Source organism: Bactrocera oleae, chromosome 3, assembly GCF_042242935.1.
Source record: "Bactrocera oleae isolate idBacOlea1 chromosome 3, idBacOlea1, whole genome shotgun sequence".
Lineage (NCBI taxonomy): Eukaryota > Metazoa > Arthropoda > Insecta > Diptera > Tephritidae > Bactrocera > Bactrocera oleae.
Window position 1 is genome coordinate 68,417,768 of NC_091537.1, and position 17,298 is coordinate 68,435,065.

A 17,298-nucleotide genomic window follows, 5' to 3' on the forward strand; every position below is an offset into this window, starting at 1 on the left:
CTGGCGATGTCTCCGATTCACATTACTTTCTTTTGGTGCACCGTAACGCGACGATCTTATGTTAAATTAGAAACATTCACGCAATTTAATACTTTTCACATAAGTGTTTTACGTTGTGTATATTACAATTGTATCGGGGTTATTGCTGCAGCCTCCAAATCTAGTGGTAGCGGTGTAGAAAATGACAATTTTCAGCAACCAAGTACATACTCAACTGCCTGTATTTTAGCTGGGGCTGCAGAACTGTTCCGTTTTATCGTTTTGGCTCGCCCTTCTTTCTGCCGTATGTTTTTTTTTGCTTGTTCACTTGTCACCGCATAAAAATGCACTTTGAAAATATTTTACTCATTACAAGTTATGGCTTGAATTTATTTAATATTACTATTTTAATTTACTTTCATTGCACCTAATTGCAGAAAATGCTTTGCAAAAGTGTATTTTCTTATTACACAAAACTTATTTTCACCTTCGTCTGCTGCATTCACCAAACAACTAACCATAGGAGCGAGAAAATGTACGACGACTGCAAAGACAACGCCGACAAGAGCAGCGACAGCGACGTCGGCGGTGTAAAGTTAACGTTGACTGCAGCAAAAAAAAAACACAAAATGACAACAACGACGACGTTAACGCAAACGGTGGCAGCGAGGCGTTGCACATATGCATATAAACACCAATGACCGACAATTGTTTTGTACGTGCGAGAACACAACACCCGTTAAAGTTGAAATCAATGAAGAATATGGCAAAATTAAACGCTGCTTCGTAGGCGTACATACATTTAGTACATATGTATATGTTAATAATTATATACTAAAATTGTCAACAATTGGAAAACACGATTCTGCAGTCGGTGTTTACCAGGGATCTATGGTGTTTACAGTGCGGCGTGATAAGCTGTAAATTTTTTTCGCTTCGCTGCAGCGGCAGCAGTTGGTGCACAATTGGAAATATTTGTGTATATTTATGAAAGCAAGAAATTCACCACTATAATATCTCACAGATACAAGTGTTGTGTTGTTGTGGTATGTTGTGTGAAAACTTATATTAAATTAACCGGGTACTTTGTTAAGTGATTACTAATCAGAATATGTGAAAAGAATTTCGCTTTTACTCTTATCTGCAAAATAGGACATTTTTCACTGTATTAAATTAAATTATTACGTAATAAAAAATTAGTATAATTTAAATACATATGTATGTTGTATATACATCTGCAAAAGTCAATTCATGAGTGCTGTTGGAATTAATTAATCTTTGCTGGAATAATGTATTAGCGCTGCTGGACAGATAAGGTGTTACTTCATAAAACTGGTACGACCACTGATCCAGAAATGTTAATTAATGACGTAAAATTTTTAGTCTACACGTCATAAAAGTATTGGAATAGTCTATTCAAATTTCCCCTGCTGCATTTGCTTGGTAATTTAAACTGAACGATGAAAATCAAGTCGTTGTAAGGAAATCTTTTTTATTTGACAAATGATCTTCAAGATTTTGCATAGATACGCTATAATTCCGAACATATTTTTCATATCGGACAGCTATAGCATATAGCTGCTATTCAAATTAGCCTATTAAAATGAGGATAGAGATTATTTTTGGCCTTTTAGCTACAAAAAATGCACCTGTAGTACAGATTACTGCTTCAGTATGTATGTATATAGTGTTATATACAAATATAAAATTCAATCAATGAAAATAATTCTTACAAATGTATTTCCATGGAAAAATAATTAAATTTCCAATTGGCATTTTACTAAAAGTTTTATTTAATTTTTTTTTTAATTTTGAGAACATGCTTATGTTTAGATATATATTTTATTTATGAATTGTTGAGATAAGCCAGGAGAACACGTGTCACGAAATTTTTATATACTATAATTACATAGTTATAACGGGTGTTTTTTTCGAGGTGTAGAACTTTAGTTGGCATTACTGTTCAAGATGGCGACCGATATAAAAGCTGTCAAGTGATTTATTCTCAGTTTAGTTCATCGTAAAATGGATATATATATTATACTATTGTTTGGTATGTCAATTCAGGCCTAAACAACGCTTGCAATAGTGCAATTTTAGTTCGAAAATAATGGTTCTGGCGAAATACGTATCGTGCACTACGTTCATTTCATCGTCGACAAAATCGTCCATCAGAGCAGCTAATTCGAATAACCATGGACCGTTTTCGAGCCAAGTTTTCTCTTATTGATAACTCGCAACCCCACCGTAGGGTGCGTATAGAAGAAGCTATTGCTGCTGTATTGCTTAGCATTAAGGAAGACCCGAATAAGTCCATCCGCCATCGAGCACAGGAATCGGACCTGTGTCCATCCACTTTATGGAAGATTTTGCAGAATGATTTTGTTTTTCGTGCTTACAAAATCCAACTCGTGCAAGAATTGAAGCTTCGTCGAATTGATTCGTCGAATGGGCCCAAAAAGAGATTGCTGTTGTTCCCGATTCATAAGCATTTTGTTTAGCGATGAAGCGCGCTTCTGCTTGAATGGCTACGTCAACAAACAAAACTCAAGTGTATGTCGAAACACTGTTACATCGAGAAAAACAGACTGTTTGGTGCGCTTTATGGGCTGGTGGAATCATTGGTCCGTACTTCTTCAAAAGCGATGATGGTCAGAACGTTACAGTCAATGGTGATCGGTATAGAGCCATAATTACTAACTTTTTCATTCCTGAATTGAACAACCATGATGTCCATGAGTTGTGGTTCCAACAAGACGACGCAACATGTCACACAGCTTGTGCCACAATCGATTTATTGAAAGACAGGTTTGGTGACCGCCTAATTTCACGTTTTGGACCTGTGAATTGGCCTCCAAGATCTTGTGACTTAACACCGCTCGACTACTTTCTGTGGGGTTATATAAAGTCATTGGTCTATGCGCGTAAGCCACAAATGCTTAACCATTTGGAAAACAACATTCGGCGTGCTATTCCCGATATACGGCCACAAATGTTGGAAAGTTATCGAAAATTGGACGTCCAGATTGGACTACATCTGAGCCAGACGTGGCGGTCATATGCCAGAAATCATATAAATTATAATGCAACAAGATTATCTTTCGGATAAATAAAATTCATGTCAATCGAATAATCCATTGTTGTTTTATCGCAATTTAAAGTTCTATACCTCTAACAAAACACCCGTTATAATAGAATTCAAACAAGTTTTGTTAAATTGGTATACATTCATATCTATATTATTATTCTGTTAATATTCAATATTATCGAGTCTTTTTTAGCAAATCTAGTATGTATACTATATATGTATGTATTGAGTATGATGAAATAATAAGAGTTTACAAAAAAATCAATAGTAAAACAAACACAAGTTCAAGTTAACATACTAAATGACGTATTACAAAAACAATAGTAGGTATTGAAAAAGCGTACATAAATAAGTGTAATTGATTCATTAAATATAAATGTTACTCAAATTGAAGAAGTCCTTTAATTTAGGCATTCGAATCATCGCTATTACCGCCAGCATCATAATAGTCGACATCATCATCATCCTCGTCGTCATCATCATCTGCGCCATGATTATGCCTATTGCTCCGTCCGAATATATGATCCCCATCATCATAGTAAACATCATCAGAGGAATCTTCACAGCCGGACACGCTAGAGTCATCGTCATCAAAAGTGTGAATATAACCTTGCTGAATGCCTTTAAGAAAATAAAAGAAGTTATACAATACAATAAAATAAATTCTAATTTATAATTTAAAAAAATGTTTTCTTTATTTACCCATGCGCAGGTGCCGCATACCCAATGCCATGGCATCTATGTCTTCATGATCAAATGAGTCCTTATAATCCTCATTATCGTCGTCCTCATCGGGATAATCATTTGTATAGTAGTTTTCGTTATTCGAATCCTCCGAGTCCTCATCCTCGTCGTCATCATTAAAACGATCCTCATAGACTAGGTCATCGTAAGGGCGAATGCTGTAAGAGTGGAGTTTTTGCAATAATACGTTCATTTAAAATCTACGATTCATTACGATATAAACAGCCAAATTATTATATTATTAATTCTAAGTCAAGCTTGCATCCCTGTCCTAACAGAATAAATGCAGTCAAAATAAACTGCACAGGGTATATTAAGTTTGCCACGAAGTTTGTAACACGCATATAAATGATCAGCGTGACGAGCTGAGTCAATTTAGCCATGTCCGTCTGTCTATCTGTATAAACGCGAACTGTCGCATTTGTCGGAAAAGTCAATATGGGACCACTAAAGCGTATAGTTGCTATGCAAACTGATCGATTAAAATCAACTTCTTGTATGGAAAACTTTTTTATCTAACAATATATTTTCATTTAAATTTAGCTCGAATTAGTGTTTAAGGCAACGGTACAAACTCTGAAGAAATTGTTGAGATCGGACCACTATATCATATAACTGCTATATAAACTGATCGATCAAACAAAGTCCTTGTACGGAAAACTTCTTTTTTGACGAGATATTTTATTCGGCGAGATCTTAACGAAATTTGGCGTGGAATATTGTTTTAAGCGAACGGTGCAATATCCGAACGAATTGTTTGCATCGAATGACTGTAGCATATAGCTGTCATACAAAATGAACGATCAAAATCAAGTTTTTGTATGGAATATTTTGTATTTATGAAGGGTAACGCTGCAGCAAAAGTAAACGTTTTTTCTTACTTTTTGTTAGCATGTTCAGGCTTGATGTAAAGAGTTTCGGCTAGATTTGCTATATCAAATTTTAGGTTATATGGCTGATTTCAAGAGAGAGGTGCGCCTTGGACTAATTATGAGCAGTCCTTTATGAATTATGTGTATATGCTACTCTAGGCACAATTTTTCGCATTTTTTTGCAAAATAGCCGTAACAAAAGCTTAAACATTATAAAAACAAGATTTGCTGCACAAATAGTGTTGTTGGTTTTTTATAGTAAATGAAAATAAAAACTTGGCACAACCAAAGAACTCACAACGCAATTCCCTTGCCGAAGTCGAAAGCAGTGAATAAAACAATTTTTTTTTTTGTTTTTGGTTATCTCATTATATGTATTATATAATATGTCATAGATTTATGTTTCATGATTTAAATAAAAAAAACCGCAATCAAACATTTATATTAATGCGACACTTAATTGCTTACTCTATTCGTATATGCTAAATTGTGTAAAGTTTAATTTTGCGTTGCGTACAAACAAATTTAATATAATTTTACTTACATATATATATGTAATATAGTGTTTATATTTTTTCTTTTCTATAATCTTTTAATTAGAGGTTTATAAATTATTTGTAAGCTTTTTCAATATGTCTTGAATTTTTTATGTTTAATATGTTCTGCGTTTTTGGCTGTTTAAAACCAAGTATTTATTTTCAATTACTCACTAAGCACACATACACACAAATTACCACTATAACAAAATGTACAAACATACATATGTAAAAAAATTAAAATATTGTTTACACCTAAAGTAAGGCATATTACAAACAATACTTAGCATTAAAAATTTAAAACTATACATTATTTATTTCTAAATTTTGCAATATTTTTGGCCTACATAATGCAAGTGTGCGCTGCTTTTTGATTAAGTATCAGGATTGAGGATTACTTCAAACACACAAAAGACATACATATAGTATGCGGTAAAATTCGTTTATTTTGATAATTATTATCGCGCAATGTAAAAATTATAAAACAAAAGTTATGTGAAAGCATAAATGAAATTAATGATTGATACACACTGCTGTTGTTTAATTTAACTAATTCATAAAGATTTTTGTAACTTTGGCAGAAAACATTTGATTTGGAATGATGCAAGCGAATATTTATATGAAAAAAAACTGTAGCATAAAAGCACAAAGAACAGAAAAAAAACGTTGGAAAGCAAGAAGTATTTCGTAATAAGCGAGTATTAAATTTTGGAATTTGAACGAAGCGATTTTATAATTATATATTGCTGTTGTATATAAAAAACACCAAAACGAATTTAAAATGTTTAATTTTTTTTAATGAAAAATAAACGGCAATCCTGTATGTGTGCGTTTAAATTATTTCTATCATAAACTAAATTCTATATTTTTCGCTTATGTATTTTTTTTTATAATAGTTCTTATATTGGCATTTGCATGCTTTTTTTTGTTAATGTCCAAATATCAACGTTGCTGCACTCTGCCAACAGCCATTTTGTTTAATTGTTTGCTATTACTGTGTTGTCGCAGTGCTGCCTGTGTGTGTGTTTACCACCAATATCCTTCGCCGTTCAAAATTATTGGGCATCTTTGCCCAAATTGTTAATTTCACACAATTAAATAACTTTCTCAATTACCAATAGCAGTAGTTGTAGCTAGTGTTGTTGTGGTAGTAATTAAACGGATAGTACAACCTTAATAAATACACAACAATTTGCATCAATTTTACTATTAATTTATATGTAATTAGTATGCATGTTGGCATATTTATGCATAATTATTTGTATGAACAGACAAATGCGCAACTGATTTTCTTTGCGTTTCGTCATTTCAACATTAAAAAGTAGATTTTTTTTCAATTCTTTAGCAATATAAGGCGTACGCTTTTCAGGCAATTTACTGTTTTATCAAATTTACCATTATCCACTTATCCAAGTACACATGCGAACACACACATATATGTACATACATATAAACATAAATACACATCTATCTATATATAACGCCACCCCGCACGACTGCTTTGACTTATTTGTTCATTTATATGTATTATTTTATATTTTTGTTTTTGGCAAATAAACAAGCGCTCCGATTTATATGAAACGACTGGTGAGCAATATCTGCTCGATGTGCAAAACCAACCTTAAATAGTTATCGTCCATCATATCAGCATACTCCACTTGCAATTCATTCTCTGGCAAATACAAATCATATACGTAGCCTGTATCAGAGTCAGTCGCTTGCTGTGCAATATTCGTGTCATTTGCGTGCAAATGCTGCGCATCCGCATCTATTGTTTGTCTTTGTTGTTGTTGTGCGACTTGCTGTGACAAATGTGCTTGTGCATCTGCCGTTGCGGACGTTGGCACGTTGTCTGTTTGTGCGCCTGCCTCTTGCTTTTCAATATCGACAATTGTCACTTCTTTTACCGCTTCAGCTGCATTTGCGTCTTCAAGTGTGGTACGCATACAATTGACCACACGGAACCGGCTCTCGTGCATTGCTTGCCGCATTTCCTGTCTTGCACGTTCGGTATGATTACTAGGTGGTCGCATAGATTTCTGTAGTACAAGTTCTTTGGCAGCTTCTTTTGTAAGTCGCGCTAACTGCGTGGTAGCGCCATCATCCTAAATTTGAATAATGTTTAAATATGTATTTCTAAAAATTGGTTTTTGTCTTTTTATTTTAAATATATTTACATATGAATGTATATATTTAATGTATCAACTAATAAGTTTAAACGTTATATACTTTACCTGATCCTGTATTGTGCCCGCAAATTTGAGTATTGTTGATACTTCGCCATCCTTGTCATTTACAGCCCCATCATGGCCTGTGCCAACCTCTGCAGCAGTACCTGCGGCCTCGTCCGCTGCTTCCCCTCCTGCGTTATCTTCTAAACGGCGTCGCTTCTTGCTATTTAATATGAATGCACTAAGCGGCTCCTCATCAATTCTGCGTTTTATACGAACAACCGCTGGCATTTTTAACAAAAACACTTAACTTTCTCTTTTTAACTTATATTAATTTATTAAAAAATGTGTATGTCTAGACGAATCCTGATTTCAACCGTTTTAAAGTATGTGCAGCGAAAAACGAGACAAGCCAAGAAAATTCCAACAAAGAAATGTGCGACCTTTTTCGTTAGCAGTGTGACCCAATTGATATTACCATTACCATTTATAATGGTTTTCGTTTATTTTTAGGTTTTTTAATAATGTGCTTTTTAATATTAATTATAAAAAGATTTAACTTGAGTAAGAAAAGAAAATATCTTATTTGGAATATGGAAAAAATATGTTTCTATTAAAATCAGCAATCTTTCTCAAACTTACATCACTGACACATACAAAAGTGCTGACAATAACGACAGCAATAACTGACAACTGTGTATTGTCAGATTTGACATTTCATAAAATTTGTGGTTGGAGCTTTTCATTACTTACCACTGCAGTTCCAGCCAATTTTCATTAAGATTTTTCGTTTTTATTTTACACGCGAGTGGATCCAATACTACCGTGTATAAGTTAATAACGATTAACGTATTGACACTATTAACGCAAGACGAATTAAGCGATTAACTCTGCAATGATGTCTATGTCAGCTATGAATGTTATGATCAAGCGATCCGCTACCGCCGGATTACAAATGTTGCGGCCTCAAGCTATTGCTGTAGTTGGAGCCACTTTGGGCAGGTGAGCAGAGAATATACCAAATTTACTAAGTTTTCTATAAGCTCTCGTCAAAGTCGTAAAATTGTGCGATAACAATATCTGCATTAAAAACTGGCTAAAAAAACAATAATGAGCTTACATAATCAATGAAAACAGTGGAGACAAGGGGAAGGCAAATATATTTATGCCATAGAAAAGTGATCTATACATGATTTTACTATTTAGTTTAAAAACTGTGTAAATTTTGTGTGGATATTCATATGTCTACATTATGTCCGTACGAAATATAATTCATTTACATACTTATATACTATCCGAACAGCTGATTTATTTTGTATGCTCCAAATAAACTTATTAAAAATAATCAATTTCGTTGTTTCCAATAGTGACAAGCAGCAAACACGCGGCGCAGCAAAATGGTATCCGGACCCAGAATTCATGAAACAATTCAGTGGTCCTGTCATGTATCCAGATGAGTCCACAGCCCTCATGAAACTTCCACCATGGAATAGTGAGTATCTTGTACACTTATACAAATGTATGGCATTTTGTATTTTAATTTGATTTTCCTGCTCGTCTTTAGGTAAGATTATGCCTGTGGAAAAGTCCGTACGTAATTTGACAATTAATTTTGGTCCACAGCATCCAGCAGCTCACGGTGTGTTACGTTTAGTATTGGAACTGGATGGTGAGGTATGATTATATATATAAATTTTTTAGTATTTTTTATTTTAGAATTCATCTCTAATCGGCTTTGTGCTTATTTCAGACTGTAATGCGCGCTGATCCCCATATTGGCTTGTTGCATCGTGGAACCGAAAAGTTGATTGAATACAAAACCTACACGCAGGCATTACCATACTTCGACCGTCTTGATTATGTATCGATGATGTGCAACGAGCAGTGCTATTCCTTAGCCATAGAGAAATTGTTAAACATTGAAGTGCCAATACGCGCCAAATATATTCGCAGTAAGTTATAGGATAAATAAGTGCGCCAAAATTCAAATTTTTTTTTGGAATATTATTGCGTTTTAATCACAGCACTCTTCGCTGAAATTACACGTATTCTCAATCACATTATGGCCGTGGGTACACACGCTTTGGATGTGGGCGCGCTAACACCTTTTTTCTGGCTTTTCGAGGAACGTGAGAAGATGATGGAATTCTACGAGCGTGTATCCGGCGCACGTATGCACGCCGCCTATATACGCCCCGGTGGCGTGTCACTGGTATGTACTTTATGACATATTATATCATAAATTTAATTCTTAAATATTTACCCTATAGGATATACCACTCGGCCTAATGGATGATATTTACGAGTTTGCATCTAAATTTTCCGAACGTTTAGATGAAGTGGAAGATGTGCTCACCACCAACCGTATTTGGGTGCAACGTACTGCTGATATCGGTATTGTGTCGGCCGAAGATGCGTTAAATTATGGCTTCAGTGGCGTTATGCTGCGAGGTTCGGGCATTAAATGGGACTTGCGTAAACAGCAACCTTATGATGCATATGAACAAGTTGACTTCGATGTACCAATTGGCACCAAGGGTGATTGTTACGATCGTTATTTGTGTCGTATTGAGGAAATGCGTCAATCGTTGAGAATTATCGATCAATGTTTGAATCAAATGCCAGCTGGTGAAATTAAGACCGATGATGCTAAAATAACACCTCCTTCACGTGCTGAAATGAAGAACTCAATGGAGGCACTCATTCATCACTTTAAACTCTTCACTCAAGGTTATCAAGTACCACCTGGCGCTACATACACAGCAATTGAAGCACCAAAGGGGGAATTCGGTGTTTACTTGGTATCAGATGGCTCAAGTCGTCCATATCGTTGTAAAATTAAGGCACCTGGTTTTGCACATTTGGCGGCCCTAGACAAAATTGGTAAACAACATATGTTGGCTGACATAGTGGCGATCATCGGTACGCTCGATGTAGTGTTCGGCGAGATCGATCGATAAATACAAATATTTGCTGGCAAGGTTAAATTTTAGTCAAATATAAAGTGTAAAATGGAGTTTTTCTGCAAACTTCTGTGTTAAACAAAGAAAAGCTTGTAATAAACAGAGTTTATTTAAACCAAAAAATTAGCGAAAACGAAAATATGTACAAACATACATATATGTGTAGTTCTTGTTGTTTTAGCGAGCAATGTTTATTTATGTTGGAGAAAAGGTGGTGTTACAAGTTCTGTTTTTAATTATTTATATACGAAACATACATGTTTTGTTACAGACAGTGTTCAAAACTAAATTAATTTTTGTAGTTCGAAAAAAGTTGAATACATGCAAATTCATGTACACCCTAATTATAGGTATGCTATACTTTATGTTACCTTGCATATCGAAGCTGTATTTAATAATTGTGTCAGGGTTATCATAAGTTTCTAAGTGTTAGAAACGAATGCAAAAATGCTTTGGATATATGTATGCGGTCAAGCTGTTCCTATTGGAAGTGTATTATTTAATAAAAAGGATTTGTTGTTTATTTACATGTGTATATAAATATTTCTAGAGTTCACAAGATGTGCTATTTGTCGTTTTTGTGAACCCCTATTGAAATGGCAACATGTTATTCCATGTATAAAACTAGTGGTCCAATCTGAATAATTTGTTCAGAGATTATAACGTTGTCTTGGGCAATAATCCATGTCAATTTCGTGATGATATTTCGCCAAATAAAACAGTAAGAAATTGATTTTGACCAGTCAGTTTGGCAGCTACAAGTTATATGTGTCCGATTTGGAAAATTTCGTGAGATATTGTAGTGTTACCTTGGGTAATATCCCAATGGACAGCCAGTCTACATACCTAATAATCCGTGCCAAATTTCGTGAATATACCATGTCAAATAAAAAACTTTTCCATATAAATACTTATTTCAATCGTTCAGTTTGTATGACAGCTATGTATATGTTATAGTGATCTGATATCGGTGATTTCGACAAATGATCAACTTCTTGGGAAGAAAATGACGTGCATAAAATTTAATCTCCATAGCTCAAAAACTGAGGGACTAGTTTGCGTATATACAGACAGACATGGCTAAATCTACTCAGCTCGTCATGCTTATCATTGAATATACTTGTACATATATATTTTTAGGGTCTCCGACGTTTCCTTCTGGGTGCTATAAACTTCGTGACAACTTAATCTACTCTGTTCAGGGTATACAAATATTATATAAACAAATAAAATAAAATGTAATAGCAAAAAATACGACAAATAGCAGTACTATTGTAGACCCATACGAGTATATACATTTGCATATATTACCTACTTTTTCCAAATATGTTATGTCCTTCAATAACCGCGGTCGATTTATAACGCCATAAACATTTTGGAATCAAATGAAAAAATTTTTTATATTCGAAAGATATCCCTTGCACCACCATTTAAACACTGTAGTGGTTCTGAGCCAATAAGCAAACTTCTGCTCGCTACGAAGATAAAACGGCAACTATTCAATTCGACAATATTGTAACTGTAATTAGTTCAAAAATGAATAAAAAAATAAAAAATTAAAATTAAAAAAATATATATACACTAGGTAGAAAAAGTCTCCGCTCACTGGGTACAAAATCTTATAAACTAAAATAAAAGTTTGACTAATTAAGAGATTACAATTTTTTTTTTTTTTGATTTATTAAACCCTAGCTTTGCGTTTAAAAATAATTATTTTAGGACTTCTGCTAGACGTTTAGATATGGAATGTACTAATTTCCTCATATCTTCAGTCGAGATTTTACTCCTTGAGCATTTCTTTGCTGGTAATCGTATGTGTACGAATTCTGCGCTCCAATAGAGCCCATAATGCGCAATAGGATTGAGGTTATGTGATTGTGGAGTTAAATGTAGCTGTTTTGGAGAATTGTAAAGAAGCCAAAGGCGAACAAGTTCCGCTGTATGCTTAGGGTCATTGTCCTGTTGGAAACAAGACACGTTTGGCAATCCTAATTTGTCAGCACTTTGCTTCATTTGTCGATTTAAAATATTTAGATAATCAAATTTATTCATTATATTTTCAATAAACTCAATGCCACCAACTCCTCTTGCTGCCATACACCCCTACAATTGAACTCCACCCCCTATGCTTTACGGTTGAAGAAAGATTTCGTGCTTCAAAGGCCGTACCAGTTTTCGCCACACCATCTGTCTTCCTTTTATTCCAAATACACAATATTTGGTCTCATCCGACCATAAAACCGATTCCCAGAAAGATATAGGCTTGGTTATATGTTCGTTTGCGAATGCAATTACAAGAGATACAACTTTGCGTGTTTCCCGATCAGTCAATGAGTCTAGCAGACCCGACAGATGTTGTCCTGTACACACGTCGTTAATTCGAAAATTTCAAACATATTTTAATAAGCTGTAACAATCTGGACCCTTTTGATGAAAATTATTATTCAAGACTCAACTCAAATATACTTTTAAATATCTGACCAGAATTCTATGTAAAACGTTCTTACATCAACAACAATATAAAAAATAAATAAATTCATTGTGAAAATATTATCTAGTTGATCGAATTGTGAATCTAAACCATCCTCGACGCCCCTTGAACTCACACAAAAAATTTCAACAAAATCGGTCCTGCCGTCTAGGAGGAGTTCAGTGACATACACACGCACAGAAGAAATATAAATATATTATATTAAAAAAATATAAATATATATAGGTATTTATAAAAAAAATAAACAAGTAAGGAATGGCTAAGGGCGGGAGTAACCGAAACTTTTATTATTTTTTTTTAAAACTTCTCATATATATCATCATATCATATTTTGACCAACCTAAACGGTTTAAAGTCAGATGGAAAGACGGAAATCATTATATGGAGTATATTAGGGGCAGAGAAAGGGTAGGGCAGATTCCATTAATGGTCATTACTGAGTTATACTTGTGAACATATTTTGAAGCAATAATTTTCAATGAGCGACATATTCGGCGTTAAGCTTGTTAGAAAAACGAAAATCATTATACTTGTATCTAGTATATGGGAATTGGGGGCAGTATTGACCCGATTTTATCTATTTTTGCCAATACCACATACTAATAAAATGCTCCCCAGGTTCCATTAAGGTACCTCACGTACCATCACCAATCTACATGGAGTAAAGTCAGCCGGATGTTCGAAAAATTCTGTTATTAGTCATACAAGTATAGGGGCTAAGTCAAGGTTTCACAATCAATCATCTGAAACACGCTCTCTCATTTTCATTGAGATATACATATCTCGTATTGGCCGATATGCATACCCGGAAGATCGAAAATCTTTATATTGGGTATATGAAGGCTAAGGGATGTATTGACCCGATTCAGCCCATTTTGGAAAAATAAAATTATCAGGAAAGGATTTCAATTACATATCTTACAGACTGACCGATATTTTCGGTAAAAAGTCAACTATATGCACTGGGGTCCACATATTCGGTACCTCGGAGCTTGAACAGTTTTGGTTTCATTTGGACAATTTTTGGTTATAAGGTGGCACACTGCAAAGGCACCTTTCGGGAAAAGTTTTATCCTAAATTAATTGGTGCTTAATTTGTATATGGGAAGTAGGCGTGGTTGTAGTGAAATTTCGCCTATTTTCGCATTGTAACATGGGAATGTCAAAATACTTGTAGTCCTTGGTACCGAATTTGGTTGAAATCGGTCGAGCAGGTCCCGAGGTATGTGATTTTATCTTAAAATGGGCAGTGCCAGGCCCATTGTCCAATTTTAAGAACCGCTCCTATAAAACCCTGTTGTTGTTGTTGTTGTTGTAGCGGCAGAATTCTACCGAGTTGACAGTCCTTGGCCGGATTAAATCCAGGTCCGTTCCGGTTACGTAGACCCGACTGTCGTGGGAACGGCCTATAAAACCCTCTTGTGTCATCGTGGATGTAAAATGTAATACCTCTTACACCTTTAGTTATTGATTTATCGCACTTTCAGTAGTTTTTAACCAAACCGTTATACGGGGAGTGGGCGGAGTTATAATCCGATTTCATCTATTTTCACACCATCGCAAGAAGGGTTAAAAAAATCTGTCCTGTGCAAATTTTGGTAATATAGCTTGTTATTACACTTTACATATACGTTTTCGAATAATGACGTTTTGTGTGCGCGCCAGGGGTACGATTACGCCCATCGTAACGAACTCGTCCTTACTTTTTTGCCAAGGAACATGTATGTATATACAGTGATGTGCGATGAAATAGAGCCAGAAGACGATTTTTATATTTATTTGTTTCCTGTGATTTGAAAGCTGTAATTTTTGATGAAATAATCAATAGAAAGGATAAAAAAATAATAACTGTTACATTAATATTTAGTGCAGTATCCATTGTTTTTTATAACTGCTGTGCAAAGTCTGGGCATATAATCCACTAAATTCTGGCATTCTGTGTTACGGGTCGTTATATTGTTGAAACACCCATTGAAGTGGCATATTAAACTACTCATAAGGTAATATGGTTTCATTTAAAATTTTGGTGTATTGTAATGCATCCATTCTACCCTCTATCCAAAATAGTGGACCTGTTCCATAATATGAGAAGCACCCCCAAACCATTATACTCCCACCGCAATGTTTTATCGTATTTACAAGTATATTGTGTTGTGGAAGGGATTCGGTATTGGGCGGTCTTCGCACAGAAAGACTACCTCGGCCATAGTTGAATAAACTCTCTTTGGTTTCATCTGACCCAAGAATGTTTCGACATTTACTAGCTGACCACTCAGCACGATCTTCAGCAAATTTTAACCGTTTATTTTATATTGAATTTGGTCAGAAACGGTACCTTCCGAGCAACTTTAGCTTTCAAATTGTTTTTGATTAATAACTTTCGAATGGTTGAAACATTCACATTTAAAGAATATTGCTTCTTAAGGGCGGAATAGGTCACAAACGAATTTTCTCTCACCTGACTTAGGATTCACCTTTGCAAAACCGCATTGATTTTGCATTATTTTACCTCTATTTTCTGATTTAAAAAAATTTAATTTTCGAGGCCTCCGTCGACGGGGGACCTAAACTATACATTTACCAAAAAAATTAAACTAATATATGTTCAAATATCGTATCCACGTACACATGTTCAACCTCCTCATCACTCATTACGGCGCTGGCTTCAGCAGAATATAGAAGAACTAAATCTCCGAATTTTGCGCCATAAATAAATAATCCTTTTTCATTTGATTAAACGTCATCAGTTGGGTTTGTCGCTGTAAAATCTAGCAGAAAATATTTTTAGTTTTATATGTTAAGTATTAAAAGTTTTGTAATTTTACTTGTTTCACAATAATGTTCGAATTCCATGTGCAGTTGTCGGCGATTTATCTTTTACCAAAGCCATGTAAATAATGTGCGTATGCCTTATACCCATAACTGGCATTTCACTGATAAGAAAAATGGTTTCAATAAAGAAATTTTCCAACTTTCTGATACAATTTACTTGAGAAATTCCATGCTTTTGTGTATGCTTGATTGCATTTATATGTAGTGGGTAAGCTCCTATATTTGAAATACACCAATATTTGGCCTGGTTCCAATATTTGCCGAAAATTAAGTATAGTTACACCTTCTATATCGAAAGCAGTTGATTTTTCCAATTCTTATTTTTTAATTGTATACAATCACATTTTTGCGTTCATATATGTTAGAATATATTGTATGATATATTTACATATGAATATGCGAAACTCACTAAACTTTAACTTGAATATTCTTGTACGGCTATTTATGAGAAAATTTAAGAATTTCCGGGAATTACTATACTATATAATTATATCGAGGCCTGTGTTTAATTTATTATTATCGCATCATTCCAAAAGAATATTAAATGATTTGTGTTTTTACTCAGTGTTTACAATTTTCAAGTTTTCTTTAATTTTTGTATCAATTTTTAATATTTTAAGCTTTTATACAGGGTTGCGAGTTTTTTAATTAAGAAATAAGGGATTAAAAAGTAAATCTTTCTGTTAAATCCCGATGTTGGGATCTACTTTTTAATCCAAACCGTTTGCGATTAAATATTGTAAATTGAAAATTTAATTTTTTAATTTAAATGAAGTACGCAAACACGAAAAATATTTTTAAAACAATTTCTCTTTTTAATTTTTAATTTTATACTTGGGACCCAAATTTTTCATTTTTTTGCTAATCTGGTAAAACTAAATTTTTAATCCTGTAGCTGGGATTAAAAATTGTGTTTTTGTTTTCAATCTGGAATGCATGATAAAATTTTTTTTAAATCTGTTTTTGGGATTGCTGAATGAAACAAAATTTAATTAAAATGTTAATTCAATTATTTTCTTATTTGCAACGCTGCTTTAACCTAAACGTTTTAACTCTAAAGATGTGATCAGAGCAGGGTTGTAAATAATGTATTTAAAAAGCAAACGAATTAGCATTTGGATTAATTTTTATTTTTCATTTTGCCATCCCGAAAATCTTAATTCAAAGTAATTTTTGATCCTAAATACCGAATTAAAAAACAAAAATCAATGCCAAACGTATAGAGGAGGTTCTCCAGTTCAAGAATATTATAGTTTTAGAAATATTTGCATTTTAGTTGAAAAATTTAACAATTTAAAGTACGATTTAGAGCACTCACTTACACATTCAAATGCTATATACTTTATAAATTTTTAAATTCCGATGTTGGGATTAAAAATTGAAAATTTAGTTTTTAAAGCAAAATTTTTAATTAAAATATTCGCAACCTTGGAACAGACATGCCAAAACAAATACTTTTCCTACCTTCCTGTCCAAAAATTTACTCTCTTGAGATAACACCCGAAGAATAGGCGGGTATAGAGCAAACTTGATTTCGTACATACAGCGTCTACCAATAGGGATACGTGATTTTGACAGCTCGTGGCGGCCATGTTTAATTACGGATGTGTGTCTAATTTTGC

At 34.0% G+C, this 17,298-nt stretch overlaps 3 protein-coding genes and 1 long non-coding RNA gene across 5 annotated transcripts in view; 1 reads left to right on the forward strand and 3 right to left on the reverse strand.

The window, feature by feature from the left end:
* The window catches only part of CdGAPr (GTPase-activating protein CdGAPr), a 191,633-nt gene extending 191,151 nt beyond the window's left edge, over positions 1-482 (reverse strand). For both annotated transcript variants that reach the window (XM_036361775.2, XM_070106784.1), the window contains exon 1: positions 396-482. The gene's annotated coding sequence lies outside the window, so the exon portion shown is untranslated. The remainder of the gene's footprint in view (positions 1-395) is intronic.
* Positions 483-1,988: 1,506 nt separating this feature from the next.
* fs(2)ltoPP43 (female sterile (2) ltoPP43) lies at positions 1,989-7,825 on the reverse strand. Its single transcript, XM_014235405.3, has 4 exons — positions 7,454-7,825; positions 6,840-7,324; positions 3,770-3,969; positions 1,989-3,688 (listed from the first exon to the last, which is right to left on the reverse strand). The coding sequence occupies exons 1-4, from the start codon at positions 7,679-7,681 to the stop codon at positions 3,474-3,476; spliced, it is 1,128 nt and encodes a 375-aa protein (XP_014090880.2). The 5' UTR covers positions 7,682-7,825; the 3' UTR covers positions 1,989-3,473.
* Positions 7,826-8,103: 278 nt separating this feature from the next.
* On the forward strand, positions 8,104-10,506 carry ND-49 (NADH dehydrogenase (ubiquinone) 49 kDa subunit). The gene is made up of 6 exons (XM_014235390.3): positions 8,104-8,392; positions 8,758-8,882; positions 8,955-9,064; positions 9,141-9,342; positions 9,415-9,602; positions 9,661-10,506. The coding sequence occupies exons 1-6, from the start codon at positions 8,286-8,288 to the stop codon at positions 10,348-10,350; spliced, it is 1,422 nt and encodes a 473-aa protein (XP_014090865.2). The 5' UTR covers positions 8,104-8,285; the 3' UTR covers positions 10,351-10,506.
* Positions 10,507-15,368: 4,862 nt separating this feature from the next.
* LOC118680704 (uncharacterized) lies at positions 15,369-16,148 on the reverse strand. The gene is made up of 3 exons (XR_004976308.2): positions 15,834-16,148; positions 15,670-15,777; positions 15,369-15,612 (listed from the first exon to the last, which is right to left on the reverse strand). It is a non-coding gene; the product is annotated as an uncharacterized lncRNA (long non-coding RNA).
* Positions 16,149-17,298: the final 1,150 nt, after the last annotated feature.

Bases quoted from the DNA above. Each gene is read 5' to 3' on its own strand.
- ND-49 (XM_014235390.3), top strand. From the start codon at position 8,286: ATGATGTCTATGTCAGCTATGAATGTTATGATCAAGCGATCCGCTACC. The intron at 8,883-8,954 runs GTGAGTATCTTG...GCTCGTCTTTAG, and splicing joins GAAACTTCCACCATGGAATA to GTAAGATTATGCCTGTGGAA. The intron at 9,603-9,660 runs GTATGTACTTTA...TTTACCCTATAG, and splicing joins GCCCCGGTGGCGTGTCACTG to GATATACCACTCGGCCTAAT.